This window comes from Poecilia latipinna, unplaced genomic scaffold (genome assembly GCF_001443285.1).
Source record: "Poecilia latipinna isolate Pla-1442-1.1 unplaced genomic scaffold, P_latipinna-1.0 Scaffold1414, whole genome shotgun sequence".
Taxonomy (NCBI): Eukaryota; Metazoa; Chordata; class Actinopteri; order Cyprinodontiformes; family Poeciliidae; genus Poecilia; species Poecilia latipinna.
Genome location: NW_015114030.1, coordinates 42,100 through 66,621, shown reverse-complemented (window position 1 = coordinate 66,621; position 24,522 = coordinate 42,100). Strand labels below are relative to the sequence as shown.

The following is a 24,522-nucleotide window of genomic DNA, read 5'->3' as shown; positions in this document are numbered from 1 at the left end:
TTGAAAGTAGTCTTGTTCTTCTCAATCATTTCTGCGGCAATTTGTTGTCCAGCAAAACTTGTTACTGTTACAGGCCTAAGTATTAGAGCAAACTCTCCTATGGTTGGCTTTGTTACATTTTCAAATGTTATTTTACAGGAGGGCAGGTGGTTAATCTGATGAATCAGAGACTTCAAACTGGCTTCACGGAGTCCGAGGTGCTTCAGATCTTCTGTGACACCTGCGATGCCGTATCTCGCCTGCATCAGCGCAAGGCGCCGATCGTCCACAGAGACCTCAAGGTAACATCTTTAGCTGCTTCCCAACAAGCCTTGTTTTTATTTCAAGTATTTAATAACTCTAACACAAGCGTGAGCCTGCGTCAGTTCTGCCCTGGAATAAAACGCTTCGTGCAAAGTGAAGTCTTAAATACAGTGAATCTCGGCTCTCTGAACTGTAACGTGTTAATGCCCTATAATGTACCACTGTGTGCCGCATATTGAAGGAGATGACATCCAGTGTAATTGTGTTAACCCAGCAGCAGCTCCTTCTGTGAATCACCCTGCTGAGACGTCTTTTGAAAAGCAATAAGTATGTTGGTGTGAGAGGAAGCTTCGTTTAATTATTCATTGGTCTAATAGCAGAGGACAATGTAACTTGTTAGCATGCTTGAAATAACTTCACCTGCTGCAATTAGAGGCATGTAGCTGCATTGATTTTAAATCGTAGTCTCTCAGTAGTTTTGATCAAAATGGAAACACGACTTTTTTGCTGTAGAAATGTAAAAATAATTCACTTAAAAAATTGTGGAGGGTTTGCTTCAACCTTGTGTGCTGTAATGTGAAGGTGACAGTGGTTTAATGTGATTGATTATTTTTTGAAGATACAACTATTACAGTTTTCTAGGCCCATTTCTGTTTTTCTCCAAATACTATAATCGATGGCATTCTAAGTATTTTTTTCAAGATTTTATGTTGGAAAAATGTTAAAAATGAAGCAATTGCATTAATACAATTATAAGATTTTCAACTACTTGGAGTACTCCAAGTAGTTGGAAGAGATGTACTATATCTGGAAAGAAAATTAACAATCACTCCTCATCAGGTTTAGAAAATGTACTTGTTTTGTGTGTGTGTGTGTGTGTGTGTGTGTGTGTGCGTGTGTGTGTGTGTGTATGCTTACTTTACTGTATATCAGTCCAGCTGAATGTCAGTAGATTCCAGGGTCCCTCTAGATAATTGGTACAATTTACTCAATGTTATCTGAGATGCCCGTCTTACCAAAGTATAAGATCAGTATTGTATCTGATCTTAGCCTGGTGGTTAATTGCTGCTTCAAATCAGTGCTTTGTTTTGAAACACTATACTGTCCACAATAAAGTCTTATCTGAAGATCTCTGAGTAAAACAGAAAAAAATGTCCACGCATCCACAGGTGGAGAACATTCTCCTGCATGACAAAGGTCATTACGTGCTGTGCGACTTTGGCAGCGCCACAGGCAGGTTCCAAAACCCGCAGACCGAAGGAGTGGCAGCAGTGGAGGAAGAAATCAAAAAGTTTGTGCCTTTTTAACATCTCGAGCTTTCTTTTATGAGTACTTATTGTAAATAATGTAACTCAATTGTTTTGTTGGGTTTTTTTCACACAACCTTTAAAAGGCATTGAGAATAAAATAAACTGACACACTATTTACTATTTATTCATTGATTTCTAAAGTCAATTATTTGCATTGGATTTTATGTTTGGGTATCAGATCAAATGATGCTGAAAACAAACTGCACTGTTTTAGATTTTGTTTTGAAGTCAAACTCTATAATTTCCTTTCCCTTCTCAATGATATTCTACTAAGTGTTGGTCTATCATATGAAAACCCAAATAAAAACCTTTGAAGTTTGAAGCTGTAATATTTTTAAAGGGTCCAAATTTTTAAAAATTAACTTTTTTTTTGTTTATTGTTCAGACTCCAACTGAACAACTAGAATCTGAAGTTTTTTATTGATGTAATATATGACTTGTATTGTGTATAGTCAAAGCACTGTTTACAGTTTCTGCTTTATTTTGGCACATAAAATCTGATATTCCTAGTATTTTTAATGTTTCGTCTTAGGTACACGACTTTGTCATATCGTGCTCCAGAAATGGTGAACCTCTACAACAATAAGATTATAACTACAAAGGCCGATGTCTGGGTGAGTAGGATGAATATTCTTTGTGATAACACCTTAATCACAATGTGATTGTGTTTATTGTCCATCATAAATAAACCAATAAAATCTACAAACCTACAAATTTTATGAAATGATTGAATAATCTTTTCTCGGCTTTTTGGTGTTTCTGGACTCATCCGTTCCTTTCTCTTGTCACTGGGTGTGCATGTGGTTTTTCTCTCCAGGCGCTGGGCTGTCTGCTGTACAAGTTGTGCTTCTTCACTCTCCCCTTTGGTGAAAGCCAGGTGGCCATCTGTGATGGCAGTTTCACTATTCCTGATAATTCCCGTTACTCTTACGATCTTCACTGCCTCATTCGTTAGTACCTGTCAAATAATATTCTTTGCTCTCTGCTTGGTCCAGATGTTTTTGTTGTGTTTTCTCGTTTAATTTTCAGAGATTTAAAATTTTTCTACATTACGTGTTTTTTTTTTTTTTTAGGTTACATGCTGGAGCCGGATCCTGACAAAAGACCGGATATCTATCAGGTGTCCTACTTTGCTTTTAAACTCGCTCAGCGGACTTGCCCTGTTCAGAATGTGAAGGTGAGTCTCTCTCTGTAGCTATTTGATCAATTATGGAAAGAAATGGCAGTCTGAAAGGCATAATTCAGGATTTTTAACATGGAGGTAAAAAAAAAGTTAAAAGCAGGAGGATGTTATCAGAGGGTATGCACAAAACTATCACTGTACCTAACCCACACAAACACAGCCACATGCACAGGATGCGCTTGACACGCAGAAACAAACAGCAACGTTGCACCGCAAACCTCATGGTGATTTCCTGAACCACACAAATATGCTACATGGACTGGATGCGCATAGCCCACAAAAAACAGCGGCTCTGGTCAACACAAGGCCTAACACGCACAATGTGGCACACACACCCAGTTATGTGGCTGTGTAGCCTACTTTTTCACAAAGTACAGAAAATAATAAAGGCAGGAAAGCAAAGCCACTGGAGAAGGAGGACGGAGATTCCCAGTCAAATAGTCAAATAAATCTAATTGTTTTTTACTCAAAGAAAAATCTCAAGGTATTTACAGCAGATAGGTCTCTTTGCATCTTAACTTAGTAGAAATCCAGATTAGCTGAAGTAAATAGTTTGAGATGTAGCAAGACGAAGGCTGAGTTTTACTGTCTTAAGACATCTCTTAAGATGTCAACGTCTGATGTCAACATCATCTTCGCCGTTTAGGAGAACCCTTTTTTGTGAATCTGTTTGCTGTTGTCATGTTTTCATCATGAGTTATTTCCAGAAGTAGATAATTATTTACGCAAAAACTGAAGGTAGGAGGCAGTACACAGTACAGTGAATGTAAAGTGATTCAGCTTAAAGCTACTGCCTGATTTAAAAATAAAGCAGTGTAGCAACCTAAAATATTGTAGCTGCTTAATCCACTCAATAAATTTGAATGTTTTTGAATAGTTTCTTTACATCAGTATCTCCATAGCCCAGTGAAACACTTTATATAGACTAATTAGACAAAGAATGATGTTAGAACACCTTTATTTCTGTTAATCATGATGATTTTCTGCCAATAACTAATTTTAGATTATAATATTTACATCAGAATAAACACCATCTGCAGTGATCTGTAGATTAGCATTAGCAAAGTTAAACTTTGAGCTTTATTGAAAATTTTTTTTTTTCTTCAATTCTATTTTTGAGGAATCTTAAGTGCTGTTTGGTTTTCATGATTGACCTTAAAAACCCACTGAGGTCAGCAAGTCAGTCATCTTAGAGAATCTCTGCAAGAGTCCACACAGCAGCAACATTTCAGCTTTATTTTCTGCATTTCATTCAGAATTTGATGCGCATGTCCTTTTCAATATTTGCTTTTTTTCCTCACAAACTAGAATTCTCCGATTCCTCCCACACTTCCTGAGCCAATCAAAGCGAGTGAGGCTGCCGCAGCAAAGAAGAGCCAGACTAAGCCCAGGCAAGCATGACCTCATTACTCCGTAATACCCTTAAAGCTGTAGTGACACCACATTTTGTGGAACTAATTACTTACAGTCAGTATCCCGATACTCATTAAATAATTATCTTAACAGTGTTTTTCCATGATTAACGGGAAGGGAATTATGCTTCCTTTTGTCGTCAGACTCACAGATCCAATTCCCACCACTGAAACCTCCATCACCCCTCGTCAGAGGCCGAAAGCCGTGCACACCCAGCCCGCTGCTGGCATCCTACCCATCCAGCCTGCTGCCCTCACCCCTCGCAAGCGAGCTAATCTCTCCGGTGCCGCAGCTCAGTCTGTGGGTACGTATTTCACTCCACCGTTACTCTGTTTCTGTCACCAGAAAAGCAAAACTTTCTGATTAAAAATGACATCAGTGCATGAATCCTACAGCTTGTGTTTGGAAATGTCGAGTGCAGCAGGTCTGAATAGGAACAGATGATTACCCACGGTGATGGATTGGAAAATTAAAGTAGTCTAAGTGGCTGCTTCTTTTTTTATTCTGTATCAGTGCTTCAGGTGATAGTTATGAGCTTTTAGTTGATGATATTATTCAGCCTCAAGCATTTTAATAAGATTCATGGTTACTATAAATTCAACTAAGTTTTATATGAAACTGTGCGTGTTTGCATGTAGAATTGAAACTGATTGATGCTGCTGAATGATGTGCTGTGTTGTCATCCTGCAGGAGTCAGCTTAGACCTCTCCCAGCCAGCTGCAGCTCTCCAGTCGCAGAAGGCACAGACGTCAGCTCAGCCGTTCATTCAAACACAAACCAACGCAAATCAGGCCGCTGCTCCACTGAAGCAGGTACAGACAGTGGTTCAGGAAAACTCTCTTCTACTTTTTTCCTGCGAAATGATGAATCATCTTCATTATCCCATCTGAAGATGTAGATAAAATTGTGGTTATTTGGTATAAAATCCTGGTTCTTTCTCAAATCATACCGTGTTACATATGTTTGTGCGTTAGACTGTGCAGCCGGCTGCAGCTCCTGGAGCAGAGACGGCAGCCTCTGCAACATCACAAGTGGCCAAAGCTGACGCTGCACCGCATGCACAGCCAACATCCCAGCAACAGGCCACGCCTTCTTCTTCTGTGGTTAGCGCCGCTCCTCCACAGGCAGCGCAGACTCCATCCAGCCCTGCCGCACCTCAGCGTCCAGCGCGTCGCAAACAGCCGGGTCAGACTCAGCCGCCGGAGGTTCAGCCCTCTCCGAGCAAGGCGTCTCCGGGACAACCAGAAGCGGCTGCGCAGCAGGAGACACCAGCTCCAAGTCAGCCTGCCTTCGCTGAGGCCAGCCAAAAATCAGCTCAGATCGTAAGAGGCCAAGCAACCTCTGACCTTCACCTCTTCTGTCCTTTTCCTGAAGTCCATTCACACATGTAATAAAAACAATTCTGATCGCTACACATTTGTTTCTCTTCGTCTGTTGAGCAGACTCCACCTGAGACTCCAAAGACATCTGAGGACAGAGGTCACCAACGTGTGCCGAGTGATGCAGCATCAAACGGTGCTGCAGCTCCTGTCAGTGACTCCACACAGCTGCTGCAGGGGGATAATGGAAACGTTGCTTTCAGCCAGTAAATGCAACTTTTAAGAATTTATAAATATTTTAAGAGTTTAAGATCTTAAATTCATTTTAAGATCACTCTGTGGATGATTATTTCATCTAACCACTGCTCGAAATAATTCCAGATTGATTCCAAAAGGGTCCAGACGTATTTTGCTAGTTGAATTTTTACCACCAAAATCTGGTAGTTGAAAACAAAAGATTATTATTTTAAATACAAATGACATTCAGCCAGAAGAAATGTTAAGTACATTTGACTATCTTTCTTTATTTCAGTGAATATGTTGCAAGTCTCACTTTAAAACACCACTGTTTTTTTGGGGTTTTTTTTTTAGCAAAATCATGACCCAAACCAACATCGGTCAAATGTATTTTAAGTTATTTTAATAAAACCTCAAGTCAAGTGTTTACTGTTTAAGAAATATTTGACCAAACACAAATTGTCTTATCTTTGTGGTAAGTATACAAAGAAATAATAGTTTAGAAATATTTGCCATAAAATCCTAAAGTATTCTTTATATTTACATTTCAAAATAAGTTAAAAGGACAAAGAAATCTAGAAATTGAAGCATTTTTAGACACATTGGCCTTATTTGAATTAGTGTACACTTGTAAAACCTTAGGAATTGACAGAAATATCTTTGCATTTAACCACTGCTGAAGCCGATTTGCATTTTGTTTTTAACACCAAACTGTTTTGTCTTGTAGATCACTTGTTTCTCAACCAAACACCGCCGACTCTGTTCAGCCGAGCCTTTGCGATGCAGTGCAGGACCAAACCAAAGCTGCAGCCACCGTCCCTTCCTCTGGTTCCTCCAACACCCCCACACAGCCAGCATGGAACCCGTTTGACAACGACAACTTCTCCAACTTCACAGCTGACGGATTCAAAGCTGATGACAAAAAGTCTTCAGGTATAATGTGATTTTTTTTTTTTTTTTAGCAAACATTTTTTGAGATTTAATTACACCTTAAGTCATGGACACGATGCATTGTGCTACAGAGGTGGAAGGACAGCAAATATGTCATTTAATAAAGGTTAGAGTTTTTTGTCTTTTGTTGATGTAAACAATGAATGATAACTTTTTTTAAAAAAACAGATATGGTGTCAGATTCTGAGGTAACTCCTTCTGAAGAGCTGATTCCAGGTCTGCAGGCCTCATCTGTGGAAAACACTTCTCAAGAAAATGGTATTGACAAATTTAAAGTTTTTCTACCTGCTTCTAATTCTAACTGTGTATCTGTGAGACGCTGTAGTCGTCATAACTGTCTTTGTTTTGCTGTAAAGTTGCTGTTTGGAGACAAGAACTTAAAAGTTTTTGGCTGAAAGTCAAACAAAATGGAGGGTCCAGAAAAAAAGAACAATTTCCCTTAACTACAAACAGAACTTTATACGAATCACTTTGCGAAAGTTTGCATCTCAAAAATCAGTTGTCACAATGTTCAGATGTGTTAAAATTTAAGTCAGATTTATTTGCCGGTGTTATGTGTGAATTTTGTTTATTGAAAATCTTCTAATTTTACACAAATCTTTATGTCAGAAGGCTCAAAAATGTTCTGATGTCCTGATGACGTTCAAGTTGTTCTTAAACAAAGGGAACTTTAAGCAAATAAGAAGTTTATATTTACACAAAAAGACACATTTAACTAAAAGATGAATTAGATAAAATCTGTTATCTAATCTGTTTTCTTTTTATTCTGATCACAAGGATGTAGCATCTTTCACTATATCCCAGGATGACAAAATGAGTGATTTAAACTCCTCTATCATTTAAGCAGTACTGCACTATGAGACACAACACTTTATTGGTCTCAGTTAGCAGAATCACCTGAACATTTAATTGGACATTATCCTGAACTTCTCTGTCTTTGTCTTCTAGCTGAAAGGCCATCTGCTATTCTGGACTCGGGAGCCTCTCTTTTGGTTGTCCCAGATCCTTTCCATACCCTTGAACTGTCGGATGCTCCAGGTAAATGCCCATTTTATTCTAATGAAATGTGAGAAAATAGAAATGTTTTTTTATATCTTCATATAAATATTTGAGAGCTAACTGCAGCAACTGAGACATTAGCACAATAATGATGGAGAGCTTCTAGATCTGAATAAAAATGAAACAAATATTGTACCGTATTTTTCTGGCTATGTAGCCCGGTGCGCCTTTTCTGTGGATTTTTCTTCAACCACCAGGGGGCGCTTTAGCAAGAAGTGAATTATTGGAAGTCAAAATTGAAAATCAAAGAAGAAAGTGCTGATTTTCATTTAGAAAAAGCACATGCTAGCAGCGGGCACGTCGGAGAAATGTTTTCAAACTCATAGCCCCTCATCATGGAAACAACATGAAGAAGTCCATATGACGCAGCTTTTAAGTTGAAGGCTGTCGATCTGGCAGTACAGATCTATAGCCGCTGCACGTAAACGGCGTGAACGAATCCATGGTTCGGCATTGGAGACGCAGGGCTGCGTCCTTAATAGCAGATTTGGAAAACCAAGAGCTGCGGAGATATCAGCAGCTTATATATGTACGTTTCCAGTTTTTAAAAAAAAACTTTGAAGGTGCGGCTTATAGTGAGGTACGCTGTATAGTCCAGAAAATACGGTATTTATTGAGTTTATTCCCTGTGCCATTGTCTAGATAATCCTTCCATCCACCCATCCATTCGAACTCTGCCAATTTGAGTCAGTCTTAAGCACATTTTACATATTTTTCTGTGTCGTCTGAATGAATTTGACATTGACTTACAAAGAACACAATGTTTGTACACAAGTTTTTCACTTTTTTCTTTTCTGGCCTTCAGAGAAGCTGATTGAAGGTCTCAAATCTCCTGACACATCTTCACTCATGCTTCCTGATCTGCTGTCATTGTCTGATCCTTTTGGAGGGTCTGTGGAGTCTGTGAAAGGTACAAGTCTTTTTACCTGTTGTTAAACATTTTTCAACCCAAAAGAGGCTGAAACAAAAACATCATTCAGGGCTGACTGCATTAAAAACAGAACAGGGTTAACCTGCAGCTCGATTCAGCACAAACAGAAACAGTAATGTTATCAAGCGCAAACCTTCTTATCGCTATGTAAAGAAAGAGTGAAAGAATCAATAGTTTTATATTAACAGGGGGTGAAATGAAATATGTGTAAAAGACCTGGCTTGAAATGAATCAACAGAATTTATAAACTGACTTTTTTATTTATCCAGGAACAAAGTCCTACTCCAAGGTTGTCTCTCTGCTGCCCCTGGTGGTGGCCAGATTGATTCAATAAATGTTTAGACATACAGCATAAAAACTGGACTTTTAATAGCTCATATCTTTTATGAGCGTTTAAAATTATGAAACATATCAAAGTGAGAATTTAGATATTTTGTTAACTAGATCCCATCCTTGTGGTCTTTCTCCCCCTCCAAGACCCTCTGACTGCAGACGACTCTCTCCTCGGGTCTCTCATCTCCGGACCACCCGCAGCACCGGGCAGCGCCACCTCCTCCGTTTCCTCCGCTCCCACCTCCACCACCTCTGCTCTGGATGATTTCAGCCTGCTGTCTGGAGACTCATTACAGCCGAAAGGGGGTAAGAATCTCCTAATAGTAAACATACTCTGCGTGGTGATGATTTAAAGTCACTCGGTGGAGCATGAATATCTTTGACGGATGTGCTCTGATAGGTTTGTTTCTTTCCTAAAAAGAAAGAACTATTTTTTTTTTTATGTCCTGGTTCTGATTTTTGTTTTTTGTTTTTTTTTTACGGTAAACTATGAAGAAACCTGGTATTGAATAATTTACAATCTGTAGGTCTCAGAGGTAGAAATGCATTAACATCAGATGCTACTTGATGAGATGCTGCTTCTCTAGCCAACTATTTTGATTCCTAAGTGGGTTTAAGATATCAGATACATCAGCCTCTTCCTGGTAAAAATGTGTATAAAATATTCAAATAAATTATGCATATTGCAGTAACTTAAGCTCACACTGAAAAATGTAGCCAAATCCAATCCTTCTTTTTTTTGAATATTTATTCAGTTGGGGTTAAAGAGAATCTTATTTTAAGATTTTTTTTTTGTTAGTTAACATAACAGTCCTTTAAAATAAGTGTACAGGAACTGTTTCTAATTTATGCTGGTTTGAAGTTGATCAGAGTCTCTAGAATTTTTTAATTACAAATTAGTTCTAATTTTTTTAATGTGGGGTATAAAAACGATGCGACCCAGGCTCATAGACTTCAGCCAATGGTCACTTGTTGTGTCCTACCATCACAAACATGAACATGTTGAGTTTGCTAAACTGTCCTGTTACTTAACTGGAGCCAGTTTTTTTTTTTTTCAGATAAGTCTAAGCCCCTTTAAGATCATAGTTCCAAACCATAAACACACCAGCACACACTCCCCATTAAGGATCATTTCGTCCTTTCCCGTCATACGAGTTGATTTGCTGAAATGATGGCAGCGTGTGATTTCAGAGCATGCAGATAAGTTGTTCATTTCTCCTCTCACTGGAGGAGTCATTAATTTGACATCAGCAATCTTTAGACTTGATAAATTGTGCTTGAGGAGCCATTTTGTCCTCCATCATGACACGAATTGACATCTCAATTCATTATCTTCCCTTATAGATCCGAAGTGAGTCGGTTCGCTTCATGAGACCTTGAGTTTGAGTGCGGTATCGACGCTAACCTTTCAGAAATGTGTTGATTGAACTCTTCTGATTCCACTCTTGGGATTTTGGATCATATAGAAATTTTGAGCAAACAGCAACATTCTTGCTCTTTTTTGTACCTCCAGAACAAAATCATTTTTTAATTCAGGCCAACGGCGATACCAAACATCCTTCATTTTTTAATCCCATTTATCATCGCACCCTCCTGAAGGGAAAACTTTTTTGATTCGCTGTTTCATAGTCAGGGTATTTTTCTTCACATGAGATTAATGATCCTCCTTATAATGGGTTTCCAATCAGTTTAATCAAGTTTAAAATCTTTAAAGTAGCAGAGTGTTCCTTTGCTGTCACGAGCCATCTATAAAATTGCGCTGTCTCTCTCAAATTAAAAACTGCACAGCTGCGGTTTAGTTATCGGCTCTTGGCTGCAGAGCAAAAGTATTTAAATACTGTTGATTCTGCCAACTCTGAATCACAGCCTGACTCTGTGCAGCAGCTGACTCCAGTTGCAGATCACCGATTCCCTCTCATAATGTGCCGTCAGACGTAATTTTTACATTTACAGAGCAGCAGATCTATTTGTCTTGAAAAGCTTGGATTGAGAGCATCATTTTAGAGAAAGAAGGAAAATCTTTTTGTAATTGCTGTGCATATTTTTATGTGGAGGAGGCATCATTATATACTGCTGTAAGTAATAAAACATCATCCCAGTGGCCCTCTACATTATATTGTTTTTCTCACCTCGTTGATCTGAGCTTTATTTATCGTCTTCAGACTCGTCTCTCTTGATCTCAGACTTCGAGGCCCAGTCGGCCAGTGCGGAGGCTGCTACAGAGGACGACTTTGATCCTATTCCCGTCACAGGCCGAAAGAATTCCCAAGGTACGCCTTTAAAGTTCTTTATTCTCACGTGGCTGAAGTCATCTTTGAAATAAAACATTAAAATCTAGTAGGTCAAATAGAAACGTAGGGATGCAATTTTTGGAAAAGCTGTAGCTGTGATTGGGTAAATTTTTTTTTTCTTCTTCCTTCTTCTCCCTCCTTCCTTTTTGACTGCTTTCCTTGCCTGTTGTGACTCCCACTCCTGTGCTTTCCCTCCACCCCCACCTCTGTTTGCCCGTACTCGTCTCGTTCCCCTCCCCTTGTCTCTTCGGCCAGTTTCAGGAGGCCACTCGCGCAGTAACAGCGGTGGTTCTGAATCCAGCCTGCCCAGCTTGGCCCGCTCCCTGATGCTGGTGGACCAGCTCATCGACTTGTAGATGACCCCCCCTTCCTCCTTCATAGAAGCTGTAACTCTGGATAATAGTCCGGCATAGCATAACAACAACCAGCCGTGTAGACGTAGATAGCTCCCTGCACATCCCTCCCTGACTTCCTCCCTTCATTATGGAAACATCCCTCACCTGTCAGCGTTTCTTCATTCCTACTTTTCTTTCATCGATAGCAGCGTCTTCATCTCTCATCTTAACACTAACATTTCAGCTTTGTTCTAGTCGCCATGCATTATGTATGATCCACCGAGAATGAGCAGCCAATTCACCGTCCATTTTAAACGCTAGTCACGTTAGGGGTTTTTTTTTTTGTTTTTTTTTTGTCAATCAGGATAAAAGCTATCAGTTTATTTGAAGAATACTGCATTTTGTCTAATAGCAAACAAAAAAAAAGATCATTGTCGTAATGTAAAATAGACATAGTTCTAAGTGGTTGTAGTTCTCGTGCACAAGTGAATTTGTCGTGGTTTGCCTTCCTAGATTTTCCTCCCTGAGTTTATTTGCACACAAAAAAAAAAACATGGAAAATTTAAATGATCGTTCATTCAGATGAAGTTTATTTGAATTAGCAAAGCCAAACATCTCTGAATCTTATGTCACGTAGCCTGATTTGCAGGTAGATGCATAAATGTTAGACATGTTTGAGTTGAGGGATGGAAGATCTGTACGACTTTGAAGCTGCTGTAGTTGAGCATGAAAAACAGAACCATGAGTCATTACACGCTACGTTAACGTGCCATAGAGTAACCCGAGAAGTGACGAGAACAGCAAAGCAAAGACAAAGCACAGCACACTCCATAACTCTAAAAAGCTCACAGATAAATAATTTTCTTCCTTCCTGTGTGAAGTGGAAAGATTAGCTTGAGTGCCTGCCTTGTTTGCCACACATCCAGTTGTTTTAAACCTTTAATTGTTGCTCTCACTGCAATTAGCATGTTCTGCTATACAAAGGTTTAAAAAAATCCATCAAGAATATCTTGGCCATACTGTTTGGAGTTTATTAAGACGGCAATTTTCTGATTTGAACATCAGAAGATCGAGATGCATTTTGTCTCATTTGAATAACATGTTTTCTTGTCTTTCCCATTGTTAAAAGTAATAACATTTTGCCGCTTGTCACTGTATCATCATTTCACCTGAGTAAAACGAAAACACGCATTACCAATCAAAATCTCCGAGGCACTCTGAGAATGTTAAAAAAAAAAGTAGGTGTAAACTACAAATGTGGCATTTTTTGTCATTAAATATACTTTACTGTCTTTGGATATTTCGCTCACTAAAAAACTCAAATTTAAGGTTTGGACTTTTCAAAATGTTTCTTGTTGGGTTCATGCTACCACAGTAAAAGATAAATTAATTTAATACACTCAGCCATTCAGTATGAATATTTTTTCTTGTCTATTCAACTTTGCTTTTTTTTTTAGATGAAGATTTTTAAGTTGTTTTTCTGAAGGAAGGTCATGTTGGATCAGAAGTCGGTGTGTTTATAGCAGCGTGCCATATCTGTAGAAATGCATGAAATCTTGATAATAATGTGATAAACTAACAATAATAGGACCTAGCAGATAAAAAGTAGCAAATATAAATATACACAACACTCTCCAATCCTTCCCTGGCACTGACGGAAATCTCATTAGACGAATATTTTTTCACACACTCACTCTTTTGTTTTCGCACATTTAGTCCACATTCTCCAATCCCTCCTACATTCCTCACATTTGTTTACTCCTTATTTATGTAAATAGATATCTGCAGACTCTTATCCAGACCGTATATATGAAGTCATTGTCATAAGGCTTTACACGTGGAAGACATATTGTTTTATGTGTGAATCTGATGTACATGTCATATATATGCAGATATATATATCTATATATATATATGACATTGTTTTCCTGTTAATACATGTTAATATGAATAGAGTGTTAGAGATTGAATGTAAGAAATAAATATTAGTCTATATTAAAAATCTATATATGATTCTTAACATCATAATTGTTCAATAATGTTAAAGAATACCTGAAAATGTCATTCCTCTGTGCAGACATGTGATCTTTTTGTTTTTCTTCTTTGTTATAAATGCTCTGAAACTGTCAGTATGTTAAAATGTATAGAAGCTAACCCTGGTCTCCGTCCAGCCTGGAAGATTAGGCCTGAACCCATGTCTTATCCCACTCTCGTGAAAAGAAAAGTGAATCTGTGTGTGGTCTGTTCTCATGGACAAGTGGACAATTATATTTTTTATTCAAAGCAGCCGGTGTATAGAGGGGGAGTTTAATTGTGTGAATTTTTGGTCCCATTTCATTTAATTTTTTTTTCATGCTTTTTAAGGCTTTTTTGGCTCATTTTAGTGATCACAGGATTCATATCAAAAAGCATGGCAGTGTTGTTGAATGTTACAATCCCATGCGTTGGTATACAGTGTTCTGAAAAGTGTGCGTGTGTGGACTCTGAAGTGTTGGGTGTTTTTTCCAGTAGTCTTCTTGTGTTGTTGTTTGCTGCAGAAATGGCATTTGGTCAGTTTGTCCTTAAATCTCCTCTGAAAGCACAGACCCCCCTCTTCTCCTAAATTCTCTCAGGTGGTCAGAGCTGCATCTCCTGCAGCACGCTGACCTACTGCTCTCCCGTTCTCTGGAAGTATGCGTTTACTTTTACAGTTTACAGAAACAACACTTGTCTTGTATTTAATGTTTTCGGGGCTCTGTGGTGTGTCTGAAGGTGCAGCCCTGTGGCTGAAGTCCAATTATCACACAGCATTATAAACATTATCGAAGGTCAGAACTGTATAGATGTTTCTGTAGGATAAATTAAAGGGTTTCATGCTTCTGATACATGATTACAATGAAAATGGCTACTTTCACTTGTTTATTCTTATTTCTATTTTATTTGAAAAACGGAATTTAAAAAAAAAGCACAAGTTTTATTTTTGGAGAAAGAGATTTAGAAATATCTTTATTTTATGTAAATAAAGTGCCCAAGTTTAACAGGTTAGTTGGCCATATTTCAACTGTCCATGTGCAATATTATTTTAAATATAGCTAGCATTTAAACGGGAGCTATTATGCAAAACTTGCATGTTCCAAGTTTCTGTACTTTCATTTAAGTCTCAACTGCTTCTAAAAACCAAGAGCTCAAGAAAACCACCCAGCCGCTTTTTTGGCAGTAAGCTAATGTTCTTTGGTGTCTGCAAAATGAGCCTCCTGATTTTTAAGTCAAATTCGACAAACGCTATGCTGTTACCCAGCAAAGCCTGGCACGTCACATAGCGACCCAAGCGGAGCTCCAGCACATTTGGTCAGCTGGTTTTACCTCTGTATGTATATTGGCTGCTGGAAAAGACAAGTGTTTTGTTGTCAACCAAATCACTTGCTGCATTCTTGTTGGTTGTGGAGAAGGCTCTACTTCTGCTTTTCAAAGCTGTATGGTTGTATAATTGCACATCTGTTTGTAAGCATTTTCACAAGAGTTAGAGGGCGTGGCCAGCAGCAGCTTATACAAATTTAAAGTGACAAGATGCCCTAAAACAGCTCGTTCTGAAAGGAGTTCAAAATAGGAAGAACCTGACCCCAGACTAAGATCTCATAATTTAAGAATAATTTTGTACAAAAAAAAATGTAACGAACATGTAGGCCTTTTCCAACCTGCTCAAGGAAGCATAATAGATCCCCTTTAAGTGACAAGCATAGAAATATCAAGCCCAGAATCAAAAGTTTGTGCCAAAAGGATACAGTATGGAGTGAGCTACTCAGATGTTAATAACATTTCCCCTTATAGTGCAGAAGGTTTGAGTAGAAAACAGCCACAGGAAGCCATCTTGAAAGCCTTGTTGTTATATTTACCGGAGTTGCTGCATGTGCAGTTTTGAGGCTTAAAATACCCAATGATCACGTTTCTGATCCTCCTGCTGAACATCAGTCATCTGCAGTTACTGTCTGAACCTATGCAAGTCCCCAAGCTTTTTCCCTCTAAGCGTTAATGTGCTGTTGTATTTACTAAAGCCAAGCAAGGCAAGTACCTGGTCAGAAACAGAAGCCCCAGATTTGTTTTTTTGTTGTTGTTTTTTTTCTGTCATTTTCCCCAAAATGAAAACAGTCAATCTATGTGACATTATCAAGTGTTTTTGAGATGCCTCCTTGTCATTATGGCCCAAACCTGCGTCAGAGCTGTGATACTGTGTGCTCCTATTTTTGTGAGATAATTTAAAAATTATAAAGGGATGGCTAATAAAGTACAAATGTGAATGTTGACTTTTTGACTATTGATTCTAGTATTTCTCAAACACTGTGTTCTCAGAGTGTTTCAGATTTCATAGCTTGGCAGATTTATTCATACCCCTTAAACTTTCCCACATTTTGTCACTTTACAACCACAAACCTCGACCTTGGATTGGGATCTTATGTCATGGAGCAACATAAAGTAGACCCTACCAGTACATGGTGTGGTTTCCATAAATTAATTTCAGATTGTGTTTATCGAAATGAGCAGAGACTAACGGAGGTGCTCTCTTCAGATGAGATCACAGCGTTGCACGTATGAACCACATCAAGTTACGTAAGTTTTCTCAAGAGCTTTACTACGGATTTACACGTTGGAGAAAAAGAATACCAAAACCGCTGTCTACATCGCCCTCACTCCTCTCTTGTGTCTGCCTTGAACCACTTTGTCATTCATTGTCTCTTTCTGTTTTGCTATGAATGTGTTCATATTGTGTAGATTAAATGTCAGCGCCTGTGCAACATCGAACCTTCGTCTGTTTAACCTCAGATTTAGCTGACTTGACTTCCAGACTGGCTTGGTTTTGCTTTTTTGATCATATTTTCTGTAGTTATGAGACGCTTGTCCAAAAGCTGTTCATGGGTTCCCAGATGTCCACCTTCACAATTCTTACAACTGGATATCACTCTTTGAGAATTTCCTGACTTTGACTGAGCGTTTTGCTTTACATTCAGCTCATCTGTCGTGGCTTAAATGTAGAGCATCCTCACTGATGGGTTTCGCCTGTTTAGGTGCAGAAGTGGTTTTGCTTCGTTGTTCTGTAATGTTACTGATGGACATTAGCGCAGAACTTTGGCTAGTGTTAGCTCTGTCTCCGTCTCTCAGATTTATGCCTCTTCATTACGGTTTTACTCTCAGGTTTGCATAACTCTTTAGATTTCCTCAGGATCCTCCCTGGATTCTGCTGGTGTGGTAATGGCACCCTCTGCTGACACTACTGTAGGTGCATATGGAAATGTCTACTTCCTGTATGTTGCAGGATTGAAGAGCAGATTTTTCCCTGTGTGCAGCTGCAGTGAATAAATCATAATCTTGCTCAAACCTTGGCCAGTTTTCTTCCAGTCTGGGAAAATGAGAGAATCAGGTTGTTGAAATTCAATATGTGGATCTGCCTCTGTAGTTGTACTGGAACTGCTGGGTCAGATGATCTGCTGGCTTTCTTTAACGGGAGTCTGCAGATGAATTTAACATCATGTTTATTGATAGAAGCAGGAAAATATGAAATTACAATGTCTGAATGTCTTTTACAGTATGTTTTCAGCAGCTTTGAACATTTACAGCTCAATATTCTCTATTGGATTTTAGTCTGGACTTTGACTGGGCCACTCCAACACTTGAATAGTCTTTGATCTAAACCATCCCATTGCAGTTCTGTGTTTTGGGTCGTTGTCTTACTGGAAGGTGAAGCTCTGCTCATTCTGTGCACATGTTGGATAGAAAGAAAGATTAAGATCTCATCTGACCAGAGCTCCTTCTTTCCATGTCCAGTCCATCTGTTTATCTGGACAGCCGTGTCTTGGTTGGACTGACATTGAGGCATATTATCTCAGCTTTTGAGTTGAATAGTGTTGCATGAAAAAGTCAAAGCTTGGGATAATGTTTTATGACACAAACCTGCTATATTAAACCCTCTCACACACACTGAAAGTTGTCCAGTGTGTGTCGACAACTTTCTTGTCCACACACACTGATGGGACCAATAAAATTTAACTTTTATTCGTCCCACTGTATTTTATTTTGTTTGAGAAAAAAAGACGCAAGATTTTTGTGTATGAAACATTTTAAAAGCCACGTATACTTTTCCCTCCATGTCAGAAAAATATGCACTGCTTTGTGTTAATCTGTACAAATAAAAAAGTTTATGGATGTCATGTTAACTAAATTAAATAGTTACAGGGGTATGAATACTTTCACAACCACTCTATCTAACTCGGGTTCCTTTTGGAAGATGGAGAACTTTTGTGTGCATAACTGTGTAAAGTCGTTCTCTTCTTTTTAGAGTTCTTTGTTTATGGTACTCATATAATATTTGGCTGCTTTTTACCATGTGCAAAAGATGATGACACTTTTAATACAAAGTTGACATTATTCAAAATGTCTTTGTCATGACAACTTGACATTAACCAAGAAATCATTACTGTTTAAACTTTACCTTTAATAACATAAAGTTATCTAATTTTTAAAGTGCAATCAGTAATACTTTCATAACAAATTTATATCAATCATGATTTTTTTGGTTAATGTCAAGTTGTCATAACAAAGACATTTTGAATAATGTCAACTTTGTGTTAAAAGTGTCATAATTTACCGAATGACGCTTTATGACAACCGTCATAAATATTCATGAAGACTTATTCATGTTCATGACAGGTGTTATGTCATGTTTATGACAGTGTCATGGCAGTCTTATTCACCCCCCTTCAAATAACGTGTTACCCAAATTTGTTGTAAAACTACACTACTATTACTAAAGTTGAAACTATAAAGTTCAAAGCAAACCATAATATAAACATTATACAAACTGTATCCTGATCTGGTTTTAGGTGCCATTTTCTTTTAGGTTTCTTCATAAACTTGTTCTTGTACAGTGTTATATTTAAAGTTTGAAAATAATTGTATTATGTTATTTCTTTGAGAGAATGTTTGTTGTTGGACAAAGATGGAAGAAAGTTTAAGTATGTCACATTACTAACAATCTGCTTGGATTGTCCTATAAATCTACACAGGTAAGACTCTGAATGTGCACCGTCGCAGTTAAGTTGTGTAAAGCAATATTAATATTAATAAGTTAATTTGTCAATTAAATACTCAGTAAATTCGTGTTCAGCTTTTCTTTGAAATATATGTCTGTGACGAGTTGAATCCCTCAGATTAAAAAAAAAATTCACTACATTTATCTATATCTGTTGTGATTTTCTTACAAGATTCTTTTTGTTTCTAGTTTAGGGATTCTTTATGAAACATTAATGTAATTTGAGCAAAACTTTCAGGGGACAGAATCTCACTTTTCTCTCTGTTATTGCGCACACAGACCTGCAGAGGGAGCTCTTCAAACTTCACGCTGCTCAGTTTGCAGCTCCTGGGCAGAAGATCCATCAGAGCTCCGCTGCATGTGTCCCCTACACACACATGGTGCTGTCAGACAAATGTGGCGCTCAGCCCCGCCCTCCACGCATTCCCTGCTCCAACCGTCATTTCATACCTGTTAACCAAGGATCCCAGAGCCCTCCTCCAAGCAGCGCCATCGTCTCTGATGTCTTCCAGCTGGCCCCGTTTAAACCGCAAAGGAAAGAAAGCGGGACAGCATGCAGAGTCTCCGCCTTTTCTGCATCCCATAATTCTGCTGAAGCATCAGATGTTTTCCTGCAGGCACCGTTTGGGAAGCGGCAGGAAACCAGCAGAGCTGCTCCTGCTAACACTCACGCATTCATGTCCGGGACTCAGCAAATGAGGAACAGCACAAAGTGTCACCCTGTCGCCCTTTTGCACACGGAGGCCCCTCTGCTCCAGCAGCCCGTGGCGGTGCACCGGGTCGTCTCCAGGATCGGTCAGCAGGCCGCTGTGGGCTCAGTGGCAGTGGGGCCTCTGCATTCCTGGACCATCGTGGGAAAAGTTGTGGCTGACCCATTCACAGCTGCACCTTTTCAGCCCAGATGCTCCCCAGGGAAGCCTTAGTTTTATTAGTGTGTCTTAAAAAAATGCAAAGTCAGAAGAAGAAGAAGAAGAAGCCAAAATATAGTTCAGCTGCAGTAGGACTAAAATACCACATGTAAGTTCAACGTTGTTTCAAGGTTAAGGCTCTACCTCAGTCGTCTCATTTGCTTCCAGTCACCATATCAAGTCTTCATGAACAGTTTTGACTTTATTTATCTATTCAATAATCATATCAAAGTAATTAAGAATGTTCCAGAGCAAAATTATACATACAGGCTCAGATATATAGATATTTACTGATTTCTGCCATAATTCTGACTCCATTTTCAACCACTGGCCTCGGCAAAATTGTTAGTCAAGTTTTAGAAGGGTTGATGTCAGAGATTTTAAATCCAAAAGACATTAATCATCCCAAAATACAAACTGATATAATTGTCTTCAAAGACTCATTGTAGCTGCTGATGGCTGTGGGAAGAAAGGATCTGCTGGAGCAGTCTGTGTTACAGGTGGTCTGAAGAAACCTCTGACTGAAGACTTGTGTAATATGGAGAAAACCTCCTAGAAGCTTAATGACAGTCTGCTCTATACATCAAAATCCAGTTGTGATGTGTGTTGGGCGTCTTTGTCCTCTTGGAACAATTAGTTTTGTTCATATTTTAACCATCATATCTAAACTGTCATTTGTACACAAAAGCAAAGTTCAAAGTTACATAACTACCCAGGAACCACTGAGGTACAAAGCAGGAGCTGCTTTTGAGTGACTCGAATTTAACATCAACATGGATTCAGTCCGTCAAGAAAATGAGACCCATCTACTCTAAAACTTAGACATTGACTCGCTGCATAACTTCATTTGGATAAGCCAAATGCTTTGTGGGGAAAAGCTGAGCTGTTTTGCCAAAAGGACATAAAATGTCAAGAAGAGGATTTTCAAAGCTTGTACGAACTGTAAAACAAGGCGGTGGTAGCATCATGGCCGGGGCCATTTCTTAATTAAACATCTATTCTATGTGTAAAAGCCTAATGAGTCACAGGGACCAATCCAGTGTATATGAACTCAAGAAATTCCAGTAAAAAGTGGTCAAAAATCCAGACAAAACATTTCCAGGGATTCGTTGACATCCACAAGAACGTGACTTCCCTGCAATTTGCTCATGGACATTTATACAAATAATAGTGGGCCTAATATCTGAGTCAATATCTAATTTTAATCAGAAAAAAAAACCCAGTAAATTTTCCAGCTTTTCCTTTTGTAAACCAGTGTTGTTGTATCTTGTATTTCTAGTCCAGTCCCCAGAAAGAAGAGATTAACTTAAACATTACAAGGTCCAAGTTAAGATGACCTCCATTTTCAAGGGGAGTGAATGTTGATATTTTCCATCACTTTTTTTTTTTATCCAACTAAGAAGTTTTACGTGGATTTAGAGGAAAAGCGATTCAGCTCTTAGTGCGTCGTGCCAGAAACCATCAGTTTCTTGGCAGCCCACAGGATTTGCTTGTCGACTCATGCCTTAAGCCTATTAAATCTTTCCTGTTGTTTACATATAAACTGCAGATTGTGCTTTCATTATCAGTATTAGGAGATTTTCCAAAACGTTTTCAGTTTTCCTGTCGACATTCAGTACCGGAGCTGAAAGTTACCATGTTACTGCAAGCCAAATCCACGTTTCTGTTTCCAAAAGCACGTTTTAAATCCATGTTTTCAAAAAAATCCCAGCAGGTGAGCAGAGACTTGGACGTAGCCGGTATTTAATTATACTAATCCCGGTTTGCACGCTAAACAGATAAACTGACATAAAACACAGTTTAGTGTACGTTATTTAACTTTTCTGTCTAGTCCGTGAAATAAGTTTGTCAGCGTATCGCAGATTAGATTCTTTATGTGATAAAATGTTAAATATAAGGCTTCTGAATCTGTTTTATTTTGGTACAATTAAGGACTCTGTTTTTCGCTCAGGCTTAGGATTCCTGGATGTGTACACTGTATATTACCCGCTCAATTAATACTGGATAGAAAAAACAACGAAAGTTAAATGTTTTATCAGCCTAATATAGTCTTAAAAGCTCCATCCTCTGGGTCTGTTGTTTTATTCTTACGTGTTTTTATGTCTCTGAGTTATATATTAAAACAATTAAAAATGGGTGCACACTTTTAACATGAATCTCTGAATGTAAATCATCTTCATTTTACCCACAGTCCTAACCTGTTCTTGTTCATTTTTGCCTCATTTTTGCTGCTCATCAGGCGATCCATGCAGGCGTCCCTGGAAACGGCTTTTTCAAATTTAATCCCTGTTTAGGATTAAGCACCAGTGTTATAAAAACACTCAACATTATAAAAATACTTGAGAGGCCTCCACTATTTTTTAAAGTAACATTTACGTATCTGCCTTGATGGACATGTAACTTTTTATTTTGAGGTGATGCTATTAATAAACAGTTGTGGCAAAAATCTTTCCACAGTGATGTAAAAATGTTTTCTTATGTGTTTTTTTTTTTTTTTGTCTGTTTTACAGGAAAATAAAGAGACTAAATGCAGAAATTAGCACTTTTTGCTAACATGTGGTTGCAAAAAATCAATGAAATGTTGGACAACCGAATCTGGCAGGGAAAATATCTCGGCACCAGGGTTCTGCTGTCAGACTTATTACTTTCTGCAGAATCTTGTTCTTCTTTTATTTTTTTATTTAATTTTTTTTTTTTTGAGACACAAGCTACTTCTTTGCTTCTCTTCATTTCAATGTTCTCAACAGCGTTTCCACTGCCGCCGATGTTGAGCAAGCTCTGCTCTGGTGGCGACACATTTTTGTCCTTCACAGGAAATTCTGAATCCTTCCACACAGCTTTTTGCTGCGACACTCTTTGTTTCATTTGGATTCAAACAAAGTGAGGACAGCTGCAGGTTTTTTTGCATCTACCCTCGTAAAAGCAACCAGGCTGCTGATTATATAAAATATTTTAGATTTTGTTAAAAAGTGCATTTGTGTCGCTATTTAAACTTCTGGAACATTTTAAGCTTTTGATATATTTCATTGTCTGAGTGCAAGCTAAGTTTGTGTCGGCACAATTACGTTTTTTTTTTTTGTTTTGTTTTGTTTTATATAAAAGCTATGTCTGAAAGGCACTATTTTTGGTCAAAAGTATTTTCTTTCTTCTTAGCAGGTTTTCATTGTCTTGTGACTTTTAAAGAATGAAGTCTCCTGAGGTAAAATGGAAAGAAACAACCAATCCAAGTGTCCCCTGCACTCAGTAAATCACTTTTACTCTAGTTTAAACCTCCCAATCAAACAGCATGACCAATTTGAGGCACTGATGATGTTCAAAAGAAACCTTCCAGTGTAGTAACATGAGTCACTTGTTTTCCCGGTAGTCAGCAAAGCATTCAGAGAGATTCATCTTCTGGAGACGAGTGCGTGGAAACTGTAGAAAGTGGACTGGATTTCACAGAGAATAGATAATCACGCCGTTTTGTTTTTCTTCACATAAATTTTACTTTCTATTTTTTATTTTCCTAAACACTGTTGCTCATCAACCCCTGAACTTTGGAGCCAACTATCTATGAATGTGCTCATCCCTACAGTTTGTGCAGCCAAGGTAGACAGCGCTGTCGGCCAAGCTGGGAACTTGAAGCCAATGCAAAACATTTTTTAGGATTCTCCAGGGAGATAAAGTCATGAGACACTTTTTTTTTTCCTCTCTTTCTAATGTTACACAATGCACTGAAGTGAAGCTATCATTATTTTTTTTTTTTTTTTTTTTTTTTTTTTTAAAGAAGGGGTTACAAAGGAGATCATCTGTCAGTAAAATACTGAGTTCATGGAGCTCAAATGCAGCTGGCAGTATTTGACATTGTCTTTGTCATCATAGGTGTCGCCATTCGTATTTGCTGACATCCTGGAAGAATTAAAATTTTATTTCTGATGCTTTCTTCCTCTGTTTCTGGAAGGTTTTTTTTCTGTTTTTTTGTGAGCTCATCACTGCCTGCAGAACTGCAGATCTGAGTGTCTTTCAAGGCATTTCCGAATATGAAAAACATATTGGAAAAACACATGGAAATAGGATTTATTTTAGGAAATCTGACTGGAATAAGAGTCAGCTGACTGTCTGCTTTGTGGCTTGTTACATAATATTTTAACTCCAGTAAAATGTTTTTTTTTTTTTCATGTCTTTTTGTTTCCCTCGGAGGGAAAAAAAGAGAGAAAAAAATAGAACGAGGAATAATAGAAACATTATTTCTAGAAGGGAAATTAACAAAGGAATTGTTTCAAAGCCCAAATTTTCCACCTCTGCAGCATCAATTGGAGTAAAAAAAAAAAATAAAGATGAGGATTTCCCAAATGGATCAGTCATTAGCTTTATTAGCTAGGGCTCAGTTTTTCCTCACATTTAAAATTAAATTGTTCAGATCAATATTTTCAGCATTTTATTGAATATATTAATATTGAAAGCAAGATTTTTTTCCCCTTTGTGACAGGGAGAATATACAAATATTTCTGAGTCGATATAATTTTAATCAGGCTAACAGCATAGACCACTTGATAGAAATCTAAGTAATCCACATCTACCAAAAAAAGTGTAAGTTAGATCATAAGATAATCATAATTTACGATTATCATAACTTCAGATGATGTTTTTCGCTGAGAAAATCATCTTATGACAGGGATTGGGTTGGAGAACAAATCCCTGCACATCTTTAAAAAAAAAAAAAAAACTATCACCTTTGGAGTTTGGATATGGGAACATCATGATTTTCAGCAGCAGGTTCATACAAGTGGGGGACAACAAGCCTCCATAACACCTATTGTAATGCTCTCTGTATTAGATGATACTACTGGATAATATTTTATTTTAAGGCTAATACATGTGGAGGACATTGTCATAATTCCCAGGATGTCCCATAATACTCAGAGTTTGGAGAACTTGTGCTCCAATTAAAGATGAATAATAAAAAACCC

At 38.1% G+C, this 24,522-nt stretch overlaps 1 protein-coding gene across 3 annotated transcripts in view; it reads left to right on the top strand.

The window, feature by feature from the left end:
* LOC106962447 (AP2-associated protein kinase 1-like) overlaps window positions 1-22,023 on the top strand; it is a 32,562-nt gene extending 10,539 nt beyond the window's left edge. Inside the window, exons 4-20 of one of the 3 annotated variants that reach the window (XM_015056876.1) lie at window positions 139-281; window positions 1,413-1,534; window positions 2,086-2,167; window positions 2,371-2,503; window positions 2,627-2,730; window positions 4,045-4,127; window positions 4,293-4,453; window positions 4,840-4,961; window positions 5,124-5,471; window positions 5,592-5,734; window positions 6,433-6,638; window positions 6,825-6,914; window positions 7,605-7,694; window positions 8,521-8,625; window positions 9,124-9,285; window positions 11,163-11,249; window positions 18,945-22,023. In XM_015056876.1, coding sequence (XP_014912362.1) covers window positions 139-281; window positions 1,413-1,534; window positions 2,086-2,167; window positions 2,371-2,503; window positions 2,627-2,730; window positions 4,045-4,127; window positions 4,293-4,453; window positions 4,840-4,961; window positions 5,124-5,471; window positions 5,592-5,734; window positions 6,433-6,638; window positions 6,825-6,914; window positions 7,605-7,694; window positions 8,521-8,625; window positions 9,124-9,285; window positions 11,163-11,249; window positions 18,945-19,588 — 2,825 coding nt within the window. In that variant the 3' untranslated portion in view covers window positions 19,589-22,023. Of the gene's footprint in view, window positions 1-138; window positions 282-1,412; window positions 1,535-2,085; window positions 2,168-2,370; window positions 2,504-2,626; window positions 2,731-4,044; window positions 4,128-4,292; window positions 4,454-4,839; window positions 4,962-5,123; window positions 5,472-5,591; window positions 5,735-6,432; window positions 6,639-6,824; window positions 6,915-7,604; window positions 7,695-8,520; window positions 8,626-9,123; window positions 9,286-11,141; window positions 11,250-11,525; window positions 12,160-18,944 lie in introns of those variants that run through there. The other 2 variants (XM_015056875.1, XM_015056877.1) reach the window with 2 other exon arrangements.
* Window positions 22,024-24,522: the final 2,499 nt, after the last annotated feature.